The sequence below is a fragment of the Belonocnema kinseyi genome, chromosome 1, assembly GCF_010883055.1.
Source record: "Belonocnema kinseyi isolate 2016_QV_RU_SX_M_011 chromosome 1, B_treatae_v1, whole genome shotgun sequence".
Taxonomy (NCBI): domain Eukaryota; kingdom Metazoa; phylum Arthropoda; class Insecta; order Hymenoptera; family Cynipidae; genus Belonocnema; species Belonocnema kinseyi.
Window position 1 is genome coordinate 135,363,581 of NC_046657.1, and position 18,384 is coordinate 135,381,964.

Genomic DNA, 18,384 nt, shown 5'->3' on the forward strand with positions numbered 1-18,384 from the left:
AATGTTTGGTATTGGATATTGTTGACAGATGACAATACGCCAATTAGCACAAATGGTAAGTTCCAACAGTGCCTACAAGTGTGCCTACTGGCCGCTAGATGGTAATACCGGTTTCATATGTATACACCTGGTAAGATCAAAATCGACTAGGCTTAAAACGAACACGCGGCCGATGGCGCTGAGCTGCAAAAAGGACAAACTCTAACCTAAAAATTCAGCGGCATATCAAGAAAGAAAATGATAGCGGACATAAGAAAATTACGCACTCACTCGATAACCGACAATCAACGAGGAGGCACTTAAAGGGGCCCAGCCCGGCAATGGCAGGAGTAAAGCCCAAAAAGAAAATCGAATGAATGGGTGGAGTCCCGCCATTGTCTAGCTTGCTGAGTAAAAGAAAAGGTTACCTTTGACATGACGTGTCGTCGTAGTTATCGGTTTATAAGCAATCACAATAAGACTTCCAAAGTACAATTCCAGTGTAAGCAGTAGATTTCGAGATAAGTTCCAGAATAGCGAAGTGTCCTGTTAGAGACCAAGAACGAAAGTGAGAGAGTGACAGGTCCTGTGCAACGCACCTAGACTGTCAACTCCACGGGTTTCTCGCGTCAGGGCGCGTTCACAGAACCTCAAGCCGCACCGCACTACCGGAGAAACTCGGAACTACTGATCCTTACAATCTAAGAGTCAATCCCGCAATTATTTTCTAAATAAATTATTAAATAACAGTACAATCCACAATAACTATTAGTAGTAAGTGAGTTTCTCCAGTTTCCAAAACAAAAGGGCCCGGAAGTAAAGTGATTCTTCAAATATGCCAAGGTTCCCGAGTTTTAGCAATAGGCGGGAAAATTTGAAACTACAAGAGAATTAATATGAATTTTACATGTATATCACTAGATAAGGTTTATTAAAAATTATTAATAATTAAACAAAGACTAAATTAGGTACTTTAACGCTTACTGAGGAATTTTTGACTCATTTCAAGAATTTATGTTTCGCTGAACATAGAAACTGACAAAACTCGAGTAACAACGCCACTAACGACAAAATTTTAGAACTAACAATTAATCATTTAATAAAAGTATGCTTGATTTCCGTGACATTCTCATTGGGTTTTGACATACCTATGAAAGTGCTATTAAGACCATGGTTTTATGAGCTGAATCCTTACTGACTTTTAAATAATAGTTTTATTAAATAGCTATTAACTAAACTAGAAATTATTTTCGGAAACCTAGTGCCATTTATCCAAACAAATCAAGGAAAGGCCCTCACTAAAACTCCGATTCCAATCTTCATGAATTTCGCAGGGGCGAGTTTCCTGAATCTCGGAAGTTTGCCAGCCTCGGTTTCGCGCGGGAAATTTAAAATTAAGCGTGACCAGCTTAACCATTAAAATGAAATAACTATATTCACAGGCCCATGCCCGAAAATCTATAACCTAAGCGAATGCGCGGAAGGCTAAATATACGTTATTTACTGCTAGCACGTGGATAACCTAAACTTGACCTGAACCTCCCGGAGCCTCACTCGGCCGCGCGCCACCTGGAAGGACTGGACTAGAACAACACTATAATTTCCATTAATCTACTACTATTTTGACGACGTAAATGTTAGTACAATCCTGTCCTGAACGTGGATTATGAATTTCCGTGAAACTACTATGAAAAATATCCGAAACTCTGGTAATTCCCCGTAACTCTAATTTTCTAGCGAGAAAATTAAAAAAATCTATAATTGAAACAGAAAACTGAGTTCAAAATTTAATTACATGGTTCCATTCTCATACATTCATAATCCACGTGGAACCGTCGCTCTAATATACAAATATAAATAGCTTATTACCTAGTTTTGACCACGGAGGGTGTGCATGCGCATATTTACAAGTTCCCTAAGCTTACGGCATAAGCAGAGTTACCGATTTTATATTTTGTATTTTTCCGGTGGTCGCTCGTTGCATGGTCGAACCTCGATGTTGATGTCCAAATGATTTTCCATCCGAAGACCGATGAGACCACACTTGCCAAGTTTCCGATCGTTGGTTGTAAATTTTCCCCAGTGTCCGTGCATTTTGAATCAATGTGACGTAGCCGGATCAGGGTAGCGTTCGGTGGTACGATAACTCCCTGGTATGGTATTTGCAGTGTTACTAAGATGTCGACGTACTGCTAGAGTTTTGATTGGCCCAGCCTGGGCTCTGCCCATATCCGGTAACTGTAGTGATATAGTTACTGGACTGGTTCTAGGTGGCCATACCATGCAGTGGCGTTGTAGTGGTGACGTCAAACCTCGGCGACAAGATGGAGAGGGAAAACTGTGAATTCTCCACCGAATGAAAACGCTCCCTTGATGAGAAGTTGAGGCCCGCATTCTCGTGCTGAAATCGGAAACTGGAGGCACAAGACGGCGGAAATGTGGTCGGTGATAAGTAATTCACCCTGGTCATTAGTAAATTCGGCAAACCCTTGGAAGTGACAGCTCATCCCTTAAGTCCGTGGTGGTGTTACCGTCCTCGCAGATTTGAAGGTGGTGGAGAAGCCATGCAACAAACGTTCGGAAGGTATAAATAAACAGATAACAATTTTTGTTGAGTACCCTGTGGTCGAGACTTCCGTTGTTGTTCGTAGTCATGTCGCTCGCGAATCATTAAATGAATCCCCTTTTAAAAGTGATAGATAAGTAAAATTCACCCTGTCACAAAACAAACAAGTGAAAAATCATTAACCATAAGAGCCATAAGCATATTTTCTCCAATACTCGCTCCGGAACTTGCGACTTACCTGCTTACTCAAAAGAAACTAAGTTGGTCTTGTCTCGATTGATGACATAACAGAAAAGTAATGTTGCATTTGATCTTCTAGAAATCTAAGTAAAAAAAGAGATTATCATGGACTGATTTTCGGCTACGTTTATTTTCTAGCAAGCTCAAGGCTCGGTTGACTGTTGTAATGAAGTTTTAGAATTTATTAAGAAAAATAGAGGGAAACTTTACAGGGTCTCGCCGAAGCCAGAACCAAGTATGGCAAAAGTCACCGGCGCGTGTCAAACTAAATTCTCTCAAGCCGACTCCAACTAATGTGGCTATTTTTATCAATGATACTATTTTGTGATTATTAACATTACTATCAATTTATCGTCGACGTTGTTTTGGATGTAATCGCGCCCGAACATTACGTAGTAGGAAGGTTAGACAATGTAAAATCAACTCGAGAATAGCGTAACGAATGTAGAAATGGGAACCCGGCAAAAAGTAAAATAAACAAGAACATAGAACATTAGCAAACCTTGTATGTGAGGGATCGGTGTCGACGGGAGAAACACCAGAGGAAGACCAGGACGACACCTCCACGGCGAGGATCAACTGAGATGCTGGAATCCTCACAACGCCCAGTTCAACCTAACCACGAAGCATAGGGGCTGTCTGGCAGTTATAAACACGGAGCAGACAGCACCGTTATCTTCCATCAGTATCAATAAGTAGAAGGGTTGGATATAAGGGGACTGCGCACCAAGTTCGCGCTGCTTCTTTAGTTCGGCGACCGCCAGCGAGCGGCAGCACCGGATGGACCATCGTAGCCGACACAACAAACCCCTGCAACACTACGTAAATGAACAGCCACACTCTGGCAGGAGAGAAGACGCTGACAGCCATTTTAAAGATGACGAATCCACAGCCAATAGCAACCCCAGCGGTCCGTAGGCCAGAGTCAATCGGCGAGGCGGATTCTACCGCGAAAACGCGCATTGGCGGAAGACCTCATTATAGCCCGTCCGTTGGCACCAACCAATCAACGGAGACCAAGCAAGAAGTTGTCAAGCCCCTACGAAAAACAGCCGCATGCCGAGCAAAGCGAGGGAAGAAACGCCAGAGTCGACTTGAGAGCCGGGCTACGGCAAGGACTGGAAAATTCTCTAAGGGAAGCCAAAAACGAGTCAGAGTGTACAAAGGGAAGAAGCTCCCGGCGAAAAAGAACAGTTCTGTGGCCGCTATCACCACGACCTCAGCTGATAGTAAAGTCCCACAGAGTTCGCCGGAGTTAGCCGACCTGATCAAAACGCTTATCGCAGCCATCATCAACGAGAATCGTGGATCAGGTACGATCTCGAGTAGAGAAGAGTCCACGAGCAAGCCTAGGTACGACGAGTCCAATCGACGAAATTATAGGGGTCCTCGCAACCAAAGAAATTCAGCAAAGTCGTCTGAGGGGAAGTCGGCCTAACCTAGGAAAGGGAGCTCAAAGTCATCCAACCCGAAAAAACAGTGGGATGATTCTGAGGTCGATTGTTGGAACTGCCGACAAAAGGGTCACTCCCAAATGGGTTGTCCTAAAAGTCGGAGACGCAATTATTGTCGCCGTTGTGGCAAAGAGGAAGTGACCACGAAAGAATGTCACCTTTCCGGCAACTGTTCGGGAAACCGAAAAGGGTAGAAGGCGTAAGGGTCAACCCTTCTTCCTCCCATCCCGAATTGACTCCTCAGGACGACCGGTGCCTACCGGAAGAGAACAGGCTGGAGCTAGCGGAGCCACCAGTGGCAGAGATAGGCCCGAATACGAACGCCGCTCCCTTAGAACCTGTTTCGACTCCGGTTAACCGGGCCCCGGTAACGCGTACGGTAGAAATCGAGGATAGCATCGTTCTAAATCCGAGAGCGAGAATTAGGGTAAAACCGAACCCCTGGCAAGTGAATCAGGTGATGCTGGCCCTGTTCAAATCGAATGAGCCCTCGACTGCATCACCAAATGAAGACCCTTCGTTATCGCTATAATCAGAAATTAAGGAGCCTGCTAGGGAGGACAGATACCTTACCTTGCGGGTTTTTACGACTGCCCGAATTGGTAATACGCCTAAGGTCCTTGCTCTAATCGATGGCGGTGCATCCCGAACAGTCATGGGAGATATTGGCTCGGTCATCGCAGAGAGGTATCAAGCGACCCTGCATACAGCACCAAATCAGGGAGTTATGACTGCAGACGGTACGGTTAGCCAAGTGCAAGCCACGTGTTATCTCCCTATTGAGATCGATCGTGTTTCGCGAATGATGATGATCCATATTGTCCCAAGCATGGGTGAAAAAGTATTCTTGAGCATGGACTTCATCCACAGATTCAGAATCGTACATGATGGGAGCAAGCGAACGTGGTATATGTCGGACGACCCGGAAATAGTCTACCACTATACCCAGGAAAGTACTGAGTTGGAAGTGGAAATGAGGGATGTAAAACCGGCAACATTAGACCAGTGTTGCGGCCTCAGAGAAATTACAGCTGAGGAGCGACAAGAACTAGACATGTTGGTTGCCAGGATTATTAGGCTCCCTCTTGAGATACTGCCGGCCACTGACCGAATCACTCATAGCATAAACATCGCGGGACACCCACCGATAAAACAGAGATGTTATCGAGTGTGCCCGAAGGTGTTGAAAAATATGCAAGATAAGGTGCACCGAATATTAGCCGTAGGCATTGTTGAGCCATCGAAGAGCGGTTGGTCCAGTCCGGTAGTAATGGCCCGAAAGGCAGACGGGACATAGAGGTTTTGCGTGGATTACCTTAGGCTCAACAAGGTCTCCAAGAAAGATGAGAGCGTGTGACACATTTCAGCGAATTAAGGCTGATCAGAGGCCTACAGCGGATCTTATGGGCCGTAGGGTAGTCGAACAACCTTGGACAGCAGTCGCCACCGATGTAACGGGCCCCTGGGCAAAGACAGCTTTTGGCTTCGACTATCTAGTGGTGTTCGAATACCTTTATACCAAGTGGGTTGATTTAGCACCCATGAGACGGGCAAACGCCCAGACCATTATCAGCGCTTTTGAGGACAACATTTTGATCCGGTGGGGTGCACCGGAAGTTGTTGTGTCGGATAGCGAAACGGAATATTTTAACCAAGCATTTCAAGGGTTTACGGAAACATACGGAATCCAAGACTCGTTTACTTCGGTGTATCATCCGCAGGCAGACCCTGTGGAGCAAGTCAATCGAGCCCTCAAAACGATGATCTCAGCGTACGTAGCCCAAGACCATCGGCAATGGGAAGTGTATCTCAAAGATTTTCGGTGCGCCTAAAATACGCCTACAATACGCCTGGATTTGAGTAGGGAACCAAAGCCGTACAACAGCCTGCGCCGAAGGGTCGAGGAACCGACCGAATTGCCTCCACCAGCCCGAAAGCGGGTAACGAGAGGATTTGGGGGTAAAAAGCAAGGACCATACGTCGTGGTATGAATTTTAGGACCTTAAGTATACGAATTACGGACGGAAGATGAACAATTTGTAGGAAAATTCCCAGTAAAGCTTTTAATCCCCTACCACGGTAGATATGAACAGACTGCAGACTTCTGTTTCGTCATTCTCGCAAGATAAGATTAACGGAATTTTTTTATGCAATCTGGCGGTAATCGTCTAGATTTAGTGTGCCGATTCCTTTTCTTTCACTACACACTGTACTTGTTTACAAAAATTTGATTTTGAGTTGCCTCACAAGCTGAAAGGAATGTGTGAGCATTAGAAATTCTTCCTTTTAGTCAGGAACTTAAGTAGCCCGGATGGTCCAGATTAAAAAAATAAGTCCCGGAAACGTTGAAAGTCACAGGTAACACAGGTCGGGCTCTCCTGCGTTCGGGGACTCGTTGAGTCGTAAGAGCTAAGTTCGATTAGGAAGCAAGAAGCTGCCAGGGCAAATACAAAAACGAAGGGGGAGGGTGATAAATACTAGTTTATAACACAATCTATAATTATTAGTCATTAATATTAATCAGTTATTATATCTTTGATGAGCTCACTCAATCAATAAAATCATGAAACTAAGTTGACAATTTTAAATGAACAATAAAAACAACGAAGAAAGAAAAGTAAAAAAAGAGGGCGTTATCAGCAATATTTTCCAGAGATGCATATCAGAAAAGGGAGCAGAGGTTGTGTCGAGGTCGGCAAGTCGGCAAGTCAGAGATGTAAATTGTCTTCGCCAATTTACAAGGACAATTAATTATTTAAGCAATTTCAATTAAAAAATTAAAAGTTTGGCTTTTATCCTACGAGTCAATTTGTCTTCAAAATCAACTAAGAATATCTATACGATAACTCTTTTCTATATTTCTTTGCAAAGTTACAATAACTATTTAATTACTTGAACAATTTCAATATAAAAAATAAGAGTTTAACTCTTTTTCTACAAGTCCCTTTTTGACGGATTCAACTAAGAATGTCTACCCGATCACTCTTTTCTATATTTCTTTGAAAATTTACAATAACTATTCATTACTTAAAGAATTTCAATTTAAAAACTAAGAGTTTAAATGTTTTGATACGAGTCAATTTGTTTACGGAGTCCTCTAAGAATGTCCATTATTAAAACAATTTTAATTAAAAAACTAAAAGTGCTCTTTGTTAAGAGTTAATGTGTTTGCGGAGTCAACTAAGGATTTCTATCCAATGACTGCTTTCTATGTTGCTTTGCAAATTTATAAGAACTATTAATTATTTAAAGAATTTCGATTGCTAAATTAAGAGTTTAACCTTTTTTCTATGAGTGAATTTGTTTATGGAGTCAACTTAAAATGTCTATTGGATGACTCTTTTCTATATTGTTTTTTAAATTTACAAGAACTATTAATTATTTAAACAATTTTAATTACAAAATTAAGAGTTTGGCCTTTATCCTACAAGTCAATTTGTTTTCGAAATCAACTAAGAAGGTCCATTCGATGACACTTTTCTATGTTGCTTTGTAAATTTACAAGAACTATTAATTATTTAAGCAATTTCAAATGAAAAATGAAGAGTTTGGTTTCTTTCTACGAGTAGGCTCCATTTTTTAACATAATTATCGAAGAATGCCTTTCTGATTATTTTTTCTATGATTTTTTGAAAATTGTAAATTATTAATTATGTGAAAAATGTTTATTAACATATTCATAGCTTGGCTCTTTTCAGGAAAAAGGCATAATTTTTTTACGGAGTGAACTAAGAATGCCTTGCGATGATCATTGCCTACCATACTTTGTAAATTTATAATAATTATTAATCATTTAAACAATATTCATAAACATAGTAAGAGTAAGGGTATTCTTCAATTAATTAACAATATTTGTTTACGAAGTTAAATAAAATGTTTTTTTCGATGACTCGTTCCTAAGTTATTTGTTAAATTTACCAGATTTATTAATTATTAACAGATCTTTCATAACAAATTCAGAATTTGGCTATGGTCCAACAAATAGGGTCAGTTTTTTTCAAAAAATTTAACTAAGAATAATTTAAGATGTTAATTTTGTTTGTCTACTTGGTCCTAATCAATATTATTATAATATTGATTAATTTTTTAAGATTGTGAAAAAACGCCATCTAGCTCCACTCAGATATGAGCCAAGGTCCTTCAGGTTGCCGGTCTGATGCTCTACGGAGAGACGAGAATATTTTCTTCACAATCTCCTTACAAGCAGAATGTCAACGTCATTCCTTATACTTGTAAGATTTATCTTTCTAAACATGAATGCATATTTTATTATTGATGTAGGTTCCACATGCTCAAAAACGCTGCGGATTATGAAGGACAATAAACACGTATATGATTATTATTATTTGAAATAATTAAAACCATGTATTATACGTGATGTATTATGATGTACGGAAATTAGTATGGGAGTCTCTGCAGTCAAGAGAGAGGCCGATGATCGCAGACACTGCTGGTCTGCCTCGCTGACGACGCTTCTCCTCACTTCCTTGCTTCTTTCCCGCCGCTCGACCGTTTCCTGAAGGAGGTACCATCGCTACAAGAATTTTCATTACCATTTCAACCAAACTTTCACGATATCTTAATATGATCACCAAAAGTACTCAGTTAAAATCCCAGAAACTTAGGGTACTTTATAAATAAGTTACTAACGTTTTTAATTACGGCATATTTATTATTGCGTCTTATGAGAGATGGCATGTTTGAGATCTTTACTGAGTGGTATCTAAGTAACCACCATTAAGATATTATTGATAATTTTTTAAATGAAAAACAAGTAATTCAAAATTGAGGTGCAAAAATAATATTAACCATTTGGTTCCTGTATATACATGGAAAGAAAAATTAATCACAAAACTTGCGCTTCTGAACGTTAACTATTGCAATCCGGCAACATCGCGAGGCGCGATCAATGTAGATCTCAGTCAGCCTTTGATTCATGTCGCCGGCGACATGATCACAATGTTGCCAGATTTTAACTCAGTAAGTCATACGAGTGTAGGTATTACGACTGGGTAGTCGACTGATCTCGGCAGTAGCGATGGTTCCTCCTTAAAGCACTTCAAACGGCTGTCAAATTCGCAAAGGGCAGACTTAATCTTAACGGTTGAGTTGTTGAACGCCATATTTTAAGCATATAATCTAAAGGCAATTATACCGGTCGGTTCAGCTTGCTTTTTCCCGAAAAGATCCTCTTTGTTGTTGTATTTTTTAATTGAAAATAGAGTGTTATTTTTTGCTTGAAAATTGCGCGAGCTATACTGTAACGCGGTTGTATAGTTGTCGCGAGGGGCAGGAGCGGAAAGCGGAGGACTCGCCTGTATTCCCACATGTCCCTCGTCTGTATTCCCACGTGTCCCTCAAACGACTGTCGATTTGGCTACAATAAAACTACGTCTAAACTCATGAATTGTTGGCAGCCATATTTTAATCACATAATCTAAGGGCAATTATACTGAATCGTTCAGCTCGCTTTTACGCGAAAATGTTCTTGTTGTCGTTGTTTTTTGTAATTGAAAGTGAAGATTATTTTTTTTCGCTTGAAACCTGCGCGTTATGTACAGTACAAGGTGGTATACCAAAGCCTTGGTGCAAGGGTGTCAAGCGGGGGGCTCGACTGTCTTCCCATGTGACTCACCAAGGGTCAGTATTTTTGGAATCGACATATCTAGAACAGGTTTTTACAATCCAGTAAATAAGTATAATATAATGTTTTTTATTTCTTTACAAAATTTTCGCTATAAAATGACTGTATGCGTACGTGCATTCATTGTCAATTGGCGAATTACCAAAATAAATATATTAGGAACAAAAAAGTATTCATCTATGAAACGTAAGGGAAACAAAATTTGTAATTTAACATTTTCAAAATTTTGAAGATGTTGAATTTTTAACATTTATATTTTGAAGTTGTACAAATGTTCCTTGTCAAGGTAAAAAAAATCATCAATGTAATAAATAACAAAAAAATGTTATTCATAAATTAGCGAACAAAAGTTAGATCTACTTCATTCGCCACATTTGAATAAACTAATATGTTTAGGAGAAGATAAAAAACAAATATTGTTCACTAAACATTGGAAGACGTCAAACATCAATTTTATTATTTTTTATAACAGTGCAGTATATTAAACATGTATGCATATATACATGTGTGTGTGTGTATTTTGGTATGGAACATGATATTGAATGATTTTCAGTAGTAAATTATGTTAAAAGCGTCATGTCAGTTTTTAAAGAATTCTTATTCTTAAACCATCCGTACTTAATTATAATAATTGAAATGATAAAGACATTACTTTAGTTGACTTTGCACAATTCCCAGCTGCGAAATGACCGTCGGCCCACGGTTGGGCCAACCATCGGACGGTCGGTTCAACTTTATGTGCTACTGGTCGGGTTAACCGGGTAAATGATTACAGTCAACCGCCTTTGGCTTCTCCACGACGGGCCCACATTTGATGCCATATATGGGCCACCTATTAAGATGACGTCGACCCAACCTTCGACAAAAATATCTTTTAAAAAAGTTATTTTTTAAATTATTATATAATCTTCATTTTTTATAATTTTCAAATAAATAATTCGCACACACGGTTACTTACACTAATAATCGCTCGCTCTAACATTTTGAAAAATCTTACTCCGACACCCAGGTGCAAAATTCGGTCGAATGCCAGAGCTTGACCATCGGCCAAAGTCGGCCCTGCTATTGAAACCGATCTACGTTAACCAGAGTTGGGCCGACTAAGATGTTTTCAAGCTGCCATGGTCGGACCGACGTTGGCGACGGACGTCGGCGGCGAGCGAAAAGCTGACCGTCAGCCGGATTGACATAAGTCACTTTGATGCACCCGATGGCCGGTTTGCCGATGTCACATGTGCCCGTAACATTGGGTGCATATAACCTACTTCATTTCGATAAATTTGCTTTCGGCTGTAGGTGATCTGTTCGTATTATTGGGAGGTCGGATTGGTGTGTTACTCGTAGAAATATATAAATATTCAAAATAAATCTAAAAAATTCTTAACTAAAAATAGAAACGCTTAAGGGTAAATATGTATTATTTAGATACCTTGTAAATGATCAACTTGAGTTTCAAATCAACAGAACAGAAAAAACTTTGTTAATTTGTGAGACAATATCATAATTAAAAAGTCGAAATGAAACATTTAGAATTATCAATTCAATAATGTTGCATATTCAAAATGCATCTTCAAATCCTGAAAAATTTAAAAATTCTAAAAAAGCATCAAACACTAAATATTTTCAAAATATAGCTTCCTAATCTGTCAACCCTCTTTCCAAATTAATCTATGAGAAAAATACAACACACAGTTTTTGTAAACAAACTTCAAGTGCTGCGATAGCCGAGTGGTCAGAGTACGCGGTAAAATACACTAGTTTAGTTAGGGTTTGAATCCTGGACGACTAAGATTTTTTTAAGCGTTAAAGCGTGCGATTAAAAGTGTGAATTATATATTTAGTAATGGAAAACAGAAAAGATTATATAATAATAATTTTTAAAATAAATGGTTTGAAAAATTAATTTTTGTCGAAGGTTTGGCCGGCGTCATCTTAATAGATGGACCATATATGGGATCAAATGTTGACCCGACGTGGAGAAGCCGAAGGCGGTTGACCGTTATCATTTAGCTGGTTGACCCGACCAGTGGTGCACGAAGTTGGACCGACCGTCCGACGGTTGGCCCGACAGCGTTCAGACGGTCAATTCGCACCTGGGCAGGTTTCGAACCCTACATAAACTATCTAAACTAGGATATTTTACCGCGCACTCTAACCACTTGGCTAACGAAGTACTTCAAGTTTGATTACAAAAACTGTGCTGAATAGTTTGAAACTCCCGGTGCTCCTCAATTACAGAAAGACAAATTATTTGTTGCAAAAATGTTTTCTACGATTTTCCATAAGCGAGAATTTTGTATAAAAACAACATGATGATTAAGAAATTTTTCTTGAGATTATCATTGTTAAAATTACAAACAAATTTAATGACAAAAAGCATTAATCGGGATTTTTTCGATAGAAAAATTTTTGTTCTCTTTTAATTTCTTTAAATCAAGAACTTTATGATAATCTTAGAATTGCAAAATGCATTAATCAGGAATTTGTGGGTATAAAAATTCGTTTTTTCGATTTCAACTTTTGAATTAGGAACTTCATAATAATTTCAGCAAAATTCTTAATTTTTTATCAATTTTATTTTTTTAACAAATTTAACAAACAAATTCATTATTGGGACATTTGTCAACGGATTTTTTTTTTAATTTCAGAATTTCATTGGGATCTTCATAATAAATTCCGCAACACTTATGTTTCGTTGATGAATGTTATGATTTTTTAAAACCAGTTTAAAAAACAAACGCATTATTCGGGCATCTGTGAACGGAAAAATTGTGTTTTTTTTAAATTCATTCTTTTCATTTGGGACCTTCATGATCATTTTAGTAAAATGTATAACTAGTTGATACATTATATAATTTTTGCAACAAATTTAATAAATATATACGTTTTTTGGGTACTTGACAATGAAAGAGTTGTCAAAAATGTTGGAAAATTCGAAAACTGCCTGATAAATGCATTTTTTAATTACATTTATTTATAATATTAACGATAATAATTTCAGAAGAAATTTCTTCATCATTATATTGTGTTTATCCAAAGTTCTTACAATATAACTTTAAAAAACGTAAACTTATGGAAAATCGTAGAAATCATACTTTGAACAAATAATTTTTTCATAATAAATTTGCTTGTTAATTATATAATATTGGAGCATGTTTAATAGAATTTTAATGAATTTCAAACTAGAAAAAATGGTAATTTTTTATCATATTTATTGATTTATAAGAAATTGAAAACCTTATTTAAAATATAAAAAAGATGATTATGATTATAATTTTAAAGTGTGTAGGTTATTCACTTAAAAATATTATTGTATAGGAACTTTAAATTTATAAAATCTGAATTCCTAGCTCTCGCATGATTTTTTTAAAGCAAATCGTTGTATTTTATTAATAGATTAATTTGAAAAGAGGCTTGACCATTTGGAAAGCTATACTTTGAAAATATCTAGTGTTCGATGCTTTTTTGTAGTTTTTAAATTTTGCGGGATTTGAAATTGACTTTATTATGTATCAAATTTATATATTTATATTATATTTCGACATTTTTAATTATGATATTGTATCACAAATGAACGAAGTCTTTTAATTTTTGTTGATTTGAAACTAAAGTTGATAATTTAAAAAACACCTAAATAATAAATATTTCCCCTCAAACGTTCCTATTTTTGGTTAAGAATTTGTAATGGTTTATTTTGAATATTACGGGCACATGTGGCGTCGACGGACGGGCCAACTCTTGACCAAGGTCGGGCACGACTGCACTTTCACGGTCTTTTTATAACAATTAACCAGAGTTTATGCGACGGTCTGCTTATACTCGGGCCAAGGTTTGACGGGCAGTCGGGTGTATCAAGGTGACATAGGACAATCTGACTGCTGCCGACGTCCGTCGCCAACACCGGTACGGCCATGGCAGCTTGAAAATATATTAGTCGGCCCAAATCTGGTTACCGTACATTAGTTACCATAGCAAGGCCGACTTAGAATCGACGGTCAAACTCTGGCATCCGACCGAATTTCGCACCTGGGGAGATGTCGAGATTCCTAATCACGAAAAAATGTGAATTCGCCGTGACAAATCATATTTTTCATATCTCTTAATTTTTTGGTTAATTTCAAAATTGGCTTGTCTTATGCTTTTTACTATTTAAATGATTTTAGACCAATTATACTAACCCAGGTGATAAATTAAGTCGGATGCCAGAGCTTGACCATCAGCCCCAAGTCGGCCCTGCCGACTTTATTATGCCGCCTGTAACCGATTTACGGTAATCAGGGTTGAGCCGACTAAGATGTTTTCAAGCTGGCATGGGCGTACCGACGTTGGTGATGGACGTCGGCGCCGAACGAAAAGCCGGCCGTCGGCTCAATTCTGGCCCAACTATGGTACGACGATCGGATAAATTACGGCATATTGGTCGGTACGACCGTAATAACGCGTTCGGTCCGAATCTGGATACAGCAGTCGGATTGTCATAAGTCACCTTGATGCTCCCAGCGGTCGGTCAAACCTGGATCCGAGTATGAGCGGACCATCAGATAAACTCTGTTTAATTCTTATAAAAAGAGTGTGAAAGTGCAGTCGGCCCCACTGTGGTCAAGAGTTGGCTCGCTCATCGACGTCACATGTGCCCGCAACATTGGGTGCACATAACCTAATTCATTTCGATAAATCTACTTTCAGCGACAGTTGATCTGTCATTCGTCACAATGAGCCTCCTGTGTATTTTTGAATAATTGACGCCCGCCAACAACTCCACTAGTGGTGTTAATAGAAACTGTTATTAGTAGCAAGTCTGGCCACCGCTCGAACGCCATTGGAAAAACGAGCAACAGCAGCCGATTTGCGAATCAGTTATCGCCGGGACGTCTTAGCGAACGAAGGTTTTTTTTCTCTCGTGCTAAGATAGGTGCAGCAGGTGAGCCTGGCCTGAGCTATCAAGCCATAATTGCATCTCTCCGGGTCGTAAACGTTAATTTTTTTTCCTCGAGGATCGCGTTTGCCTTCGGAACCGAGTTTTCTTCTGTGACGTTCTGCTTGAACAAAAACAATAAAGAGCCTTCCTATTTTAACGGTTCGCCTAGTCTTTTTACTTATTGGTCGTTCCCCTAAACCAAATGACTTGGACAGATGTTGCAGCCCTTAGAGCTGCTTGGAGAGTCCGCTGGTCCACCACAGGAGGTGGTCTTAAGTGATCGCAGCTAAACTATCGTCGATTTCCGATTTTGGTTCTTTTAATTTTTTTTCTAATGTCCTACGGTTTTTTTTCTGAGGATCGAGGTTCCTTTTATACTTTTATATCGAGTATCCTACGGTTCTTTTTAGGATTGAGGTTCTTTTTGGGCTTCTTAATCTACTATCCTGCGGTCCTTTCTTAGGATCGAGGTTCTTTTTTGGGGTTCTTAATCAAGTATCCTACGGTTCTTTCTTAGGATCAGGTTCTTTTTGGGCTTCTTAATCTATTATCCTGCGGCCCATCCATCCACGAAACCAGGTACAGATTCCCCCATATCACAAAGTTTCACTCCCGATGAGGAGTATGATTCCACTTGCCCGGGGTATAACGGCAGTCCCCTCTCAGTGTCCCATTCCTATGAGTTCTTACCAATTTACGAATCCTATTTGTCTCAACTCCAATTCACTCAGGCCCCTCTGAATCCACTGCCCGATCTTGGAGATTTTTCTCTAGAACAGGAGCTTCGCCTGGCCAAGGAAGCTCTTCAGGCCAGAAAAGGTCCGGCACTTCGCCACAACCCCTCGGAGAAGAGGATGTTTTAGACCTCCAAATATCTCCGATCCGTATGTGCCCTCTAACTCTTCCTAGATCGTCCGTCATTCATGTAGATTGTCCTGAGGCGAATGGGACGGCTTCCCTAGAGAAGGTCCTCCGACCACCCACTCCAGGGGCGGATATCACTTTCGTTGACGGTAAGGCCTTCATTAATAATAATAAGAAGAAGGGCCTCAGTCGAACCGTTAAGGGGCGCTCTCACAAAGGGGAGACATTTACGGATCAGGGGCTGCCATCCTATCCAGTTTGTCAAAGTCTTCCCCAATTTCCCCTACATAAGCCTTCCCGGAAACACCGGGCCCTGAGGGTGATTTCCGGCCGTAAAGGAAAGCGATCCTCCGTATCCCCACAGCGTTAGATACCCGAACACTGACCTCTAAGCCCCCAGCAGAGACCGAATAAGCTAAGTCAGTCATTGTTTATATTAAATAAGTTTCTTATTAATAAAATCTAGTTTTATGATATAGGTAAAACATTAAATAAGAAAAATACTTTCAAACATAACCAGGGTGTCTAGTGTTTTTTCGAAAAAATATTTTAAAGTTTCATATTCTTCCAACTCGACAATTTCATTAAATTTGGTTCAATACAATATGTGCTGCTTTGATATAATCAAAGTAAGGCCAATTTCGTATGTAATAGTCTCTTTTTAATTAGAATTAGTTGACATTTGACTGATTTATCGCCTTTTCAGAGTTTAATTTCAAACGAAGTAATTAAATTTTCAACAGAATAGTCGAATTTGGAACTATATTAATAAATTTTCGACTAAATTGATAAATCTATAAGCAAGAAAATAAATTATTAACAAAGGAGGTCAACTTTCAACCAAAAAACACAAGTTTTTATTCTTCAAGACGACTTTTCTACAATGCAGTTGAATTTTCAACCCTGAAATATTAATTTTCTCCCAAAACTACAAACTTTGAACAAAATCATTTAATTTCCAGGCAAAGATAATAATTTTCAATACGAATAATCAATCTTCAACAACAAATTTAACAAAGTAGTTTAAGCCAGGAATTCGATTTTCTAACAGAAAAGACGAATTTTCATCAAACAAAGATTTCTCAATCAAGAAGGAAAAAAAGTAATTGAACTTTCAAGTCAAAAGACGATTTTTTTGTAAAACAGTTGCATTTTCAAACCGAAAGTATTATTTTACCACGAAAAGAGTTAATCTTCAGCCAAACAGTTGCAGTTTTAACTAACAAGAGAAGAAACTGACAAAGTTAAATTTTTCAGGTAAACAATTGTATTAGAATAAAAAAATTCAAGAGAAAAAAACACAATTTTTAACAAAATAGTTCAATTTTCAACTGAAGATTTGAAACTTGAAAAAAAATTAATTTTTAACAAAGTGGTTCAACTTTTACCCAAGTAGTTGAATTTTCATTGTAAAAAAAAATCATTTTTAGCCAAAAATGAAATAGTTAAATTTTCGACAAAAAAATTAATTCTAAACTAATAATGTAATATGTTGAACCCTAGATATCGGGCCTCCTAAAAGAGTCCTTCCGAGAATTAACGCTGCGCCGAAAATAAGTGTAAAAAGAGTTGCGTGGGGTGGGCGACGGTCGCTGAGGCGTGAACAAATAAAAGCGGTTTCTACGAAACGGCCCTCTATCTGGGTAATTCCCCACCAAGGCCAGACCCAAAAGCGGTCCACTATCAGAGTTTCAGTGTAGTTGATATTCCAAACACAAACGATGAGTCTAATTAAGTTTACTCTGACGATTTCTTCATTTTCCCTGGCCTATAAAAATGCTAGAATCTTTTGGAAAGTTTTTAATATACAATCTTTTATACACTAAATAAAACAAATTTTAATTTAAAAGATAAAAATTTCTATTTTATTATCCTAGACAATTATTTAAAGTGTTTCTGATAGAGAATTTCCGACTTTTGCAAGATTTTGGTCAAGTCACTGACTTTCCCAGCTAAAAAAATCCCTTCATTTCCCTCTGATTTACAGGTTTTAGCTAACCTACAGTCATAGAATTCATTACTAGTGAAATTACATTTTTTTCAAGATATTGATAGACAAAAATGATTAGATAGAAATTTTGTTGATCAGATGTTCGTTAGAGTAGAAAAAATTGGGAACAATTAAAAAGCTTTGAAATATTGTCGATAGTAGCTTCGTTATTTTCACCGTTATAAAATGAAAAATCTAGTGCTAAAAAGGTGTGTTTGCAAAATTTAAGAACTTTTCTAGGTTTTCCCAGTTAAAAAATCAAAGACTATTCCAGGTTTTTCCAGATAATATATTCAAGAACTTCTCCAGTTTTTAAGAATTTTTAGGAATTTGGACACAATACTGGGGTTATTTGAGAAAACCTTTCTAATACATGTGTAGATCACTGACTACACGGAAAATGTATACGTAAAAAAGTCACGAGCTAGTAGCTAGGTCTCGGATATGAGAAAAATTCATTGAACATTGATGTATTTTCGTAAATTATCTGCGAATTTTGCGAAATGATTGACGAAATCAATATGACAAGTCTAAAACCGTTTATCACTTTTTTCGTAAATAATTACAAAAATATTATAAGTGATTTAGTAAAGTTTCACAGAGCAATCACGAGCTTGCCCGACAAATCTGGAAACTAGGACGTAAGTTTGTCTGGCGTATGTGTGGTTTGAGTTCGTTGGATGAGTGGCTAGAATTATTATTATACCTACATTGTTCAGCCTCGATGGC

The 18,384-nt window shown here is 38.3% G+C and overlaps 1 protein-coding gene across 1 annotated transcript; it reads left to right on the top strand.

Moving 5' to 3' along the window:
• The first annotated feature begins 4,894 nt into the window (after positions 1 to 4,894).
• Positions 4,895 to 5,536, top strand: LOC117180174. The gene has a single exon (XM_033372536.1). The coding sequence runs from the start codon at positions 4,895 to 4,897 to the stop codon at positions 5,534 to 5,536; it is 642 nt and encodes a 213-aa protein (XP_033228427.1).
• The last annotated feature ends 12,848 nt before the right edge of the window (positions 5,537 to 18,384 follow it).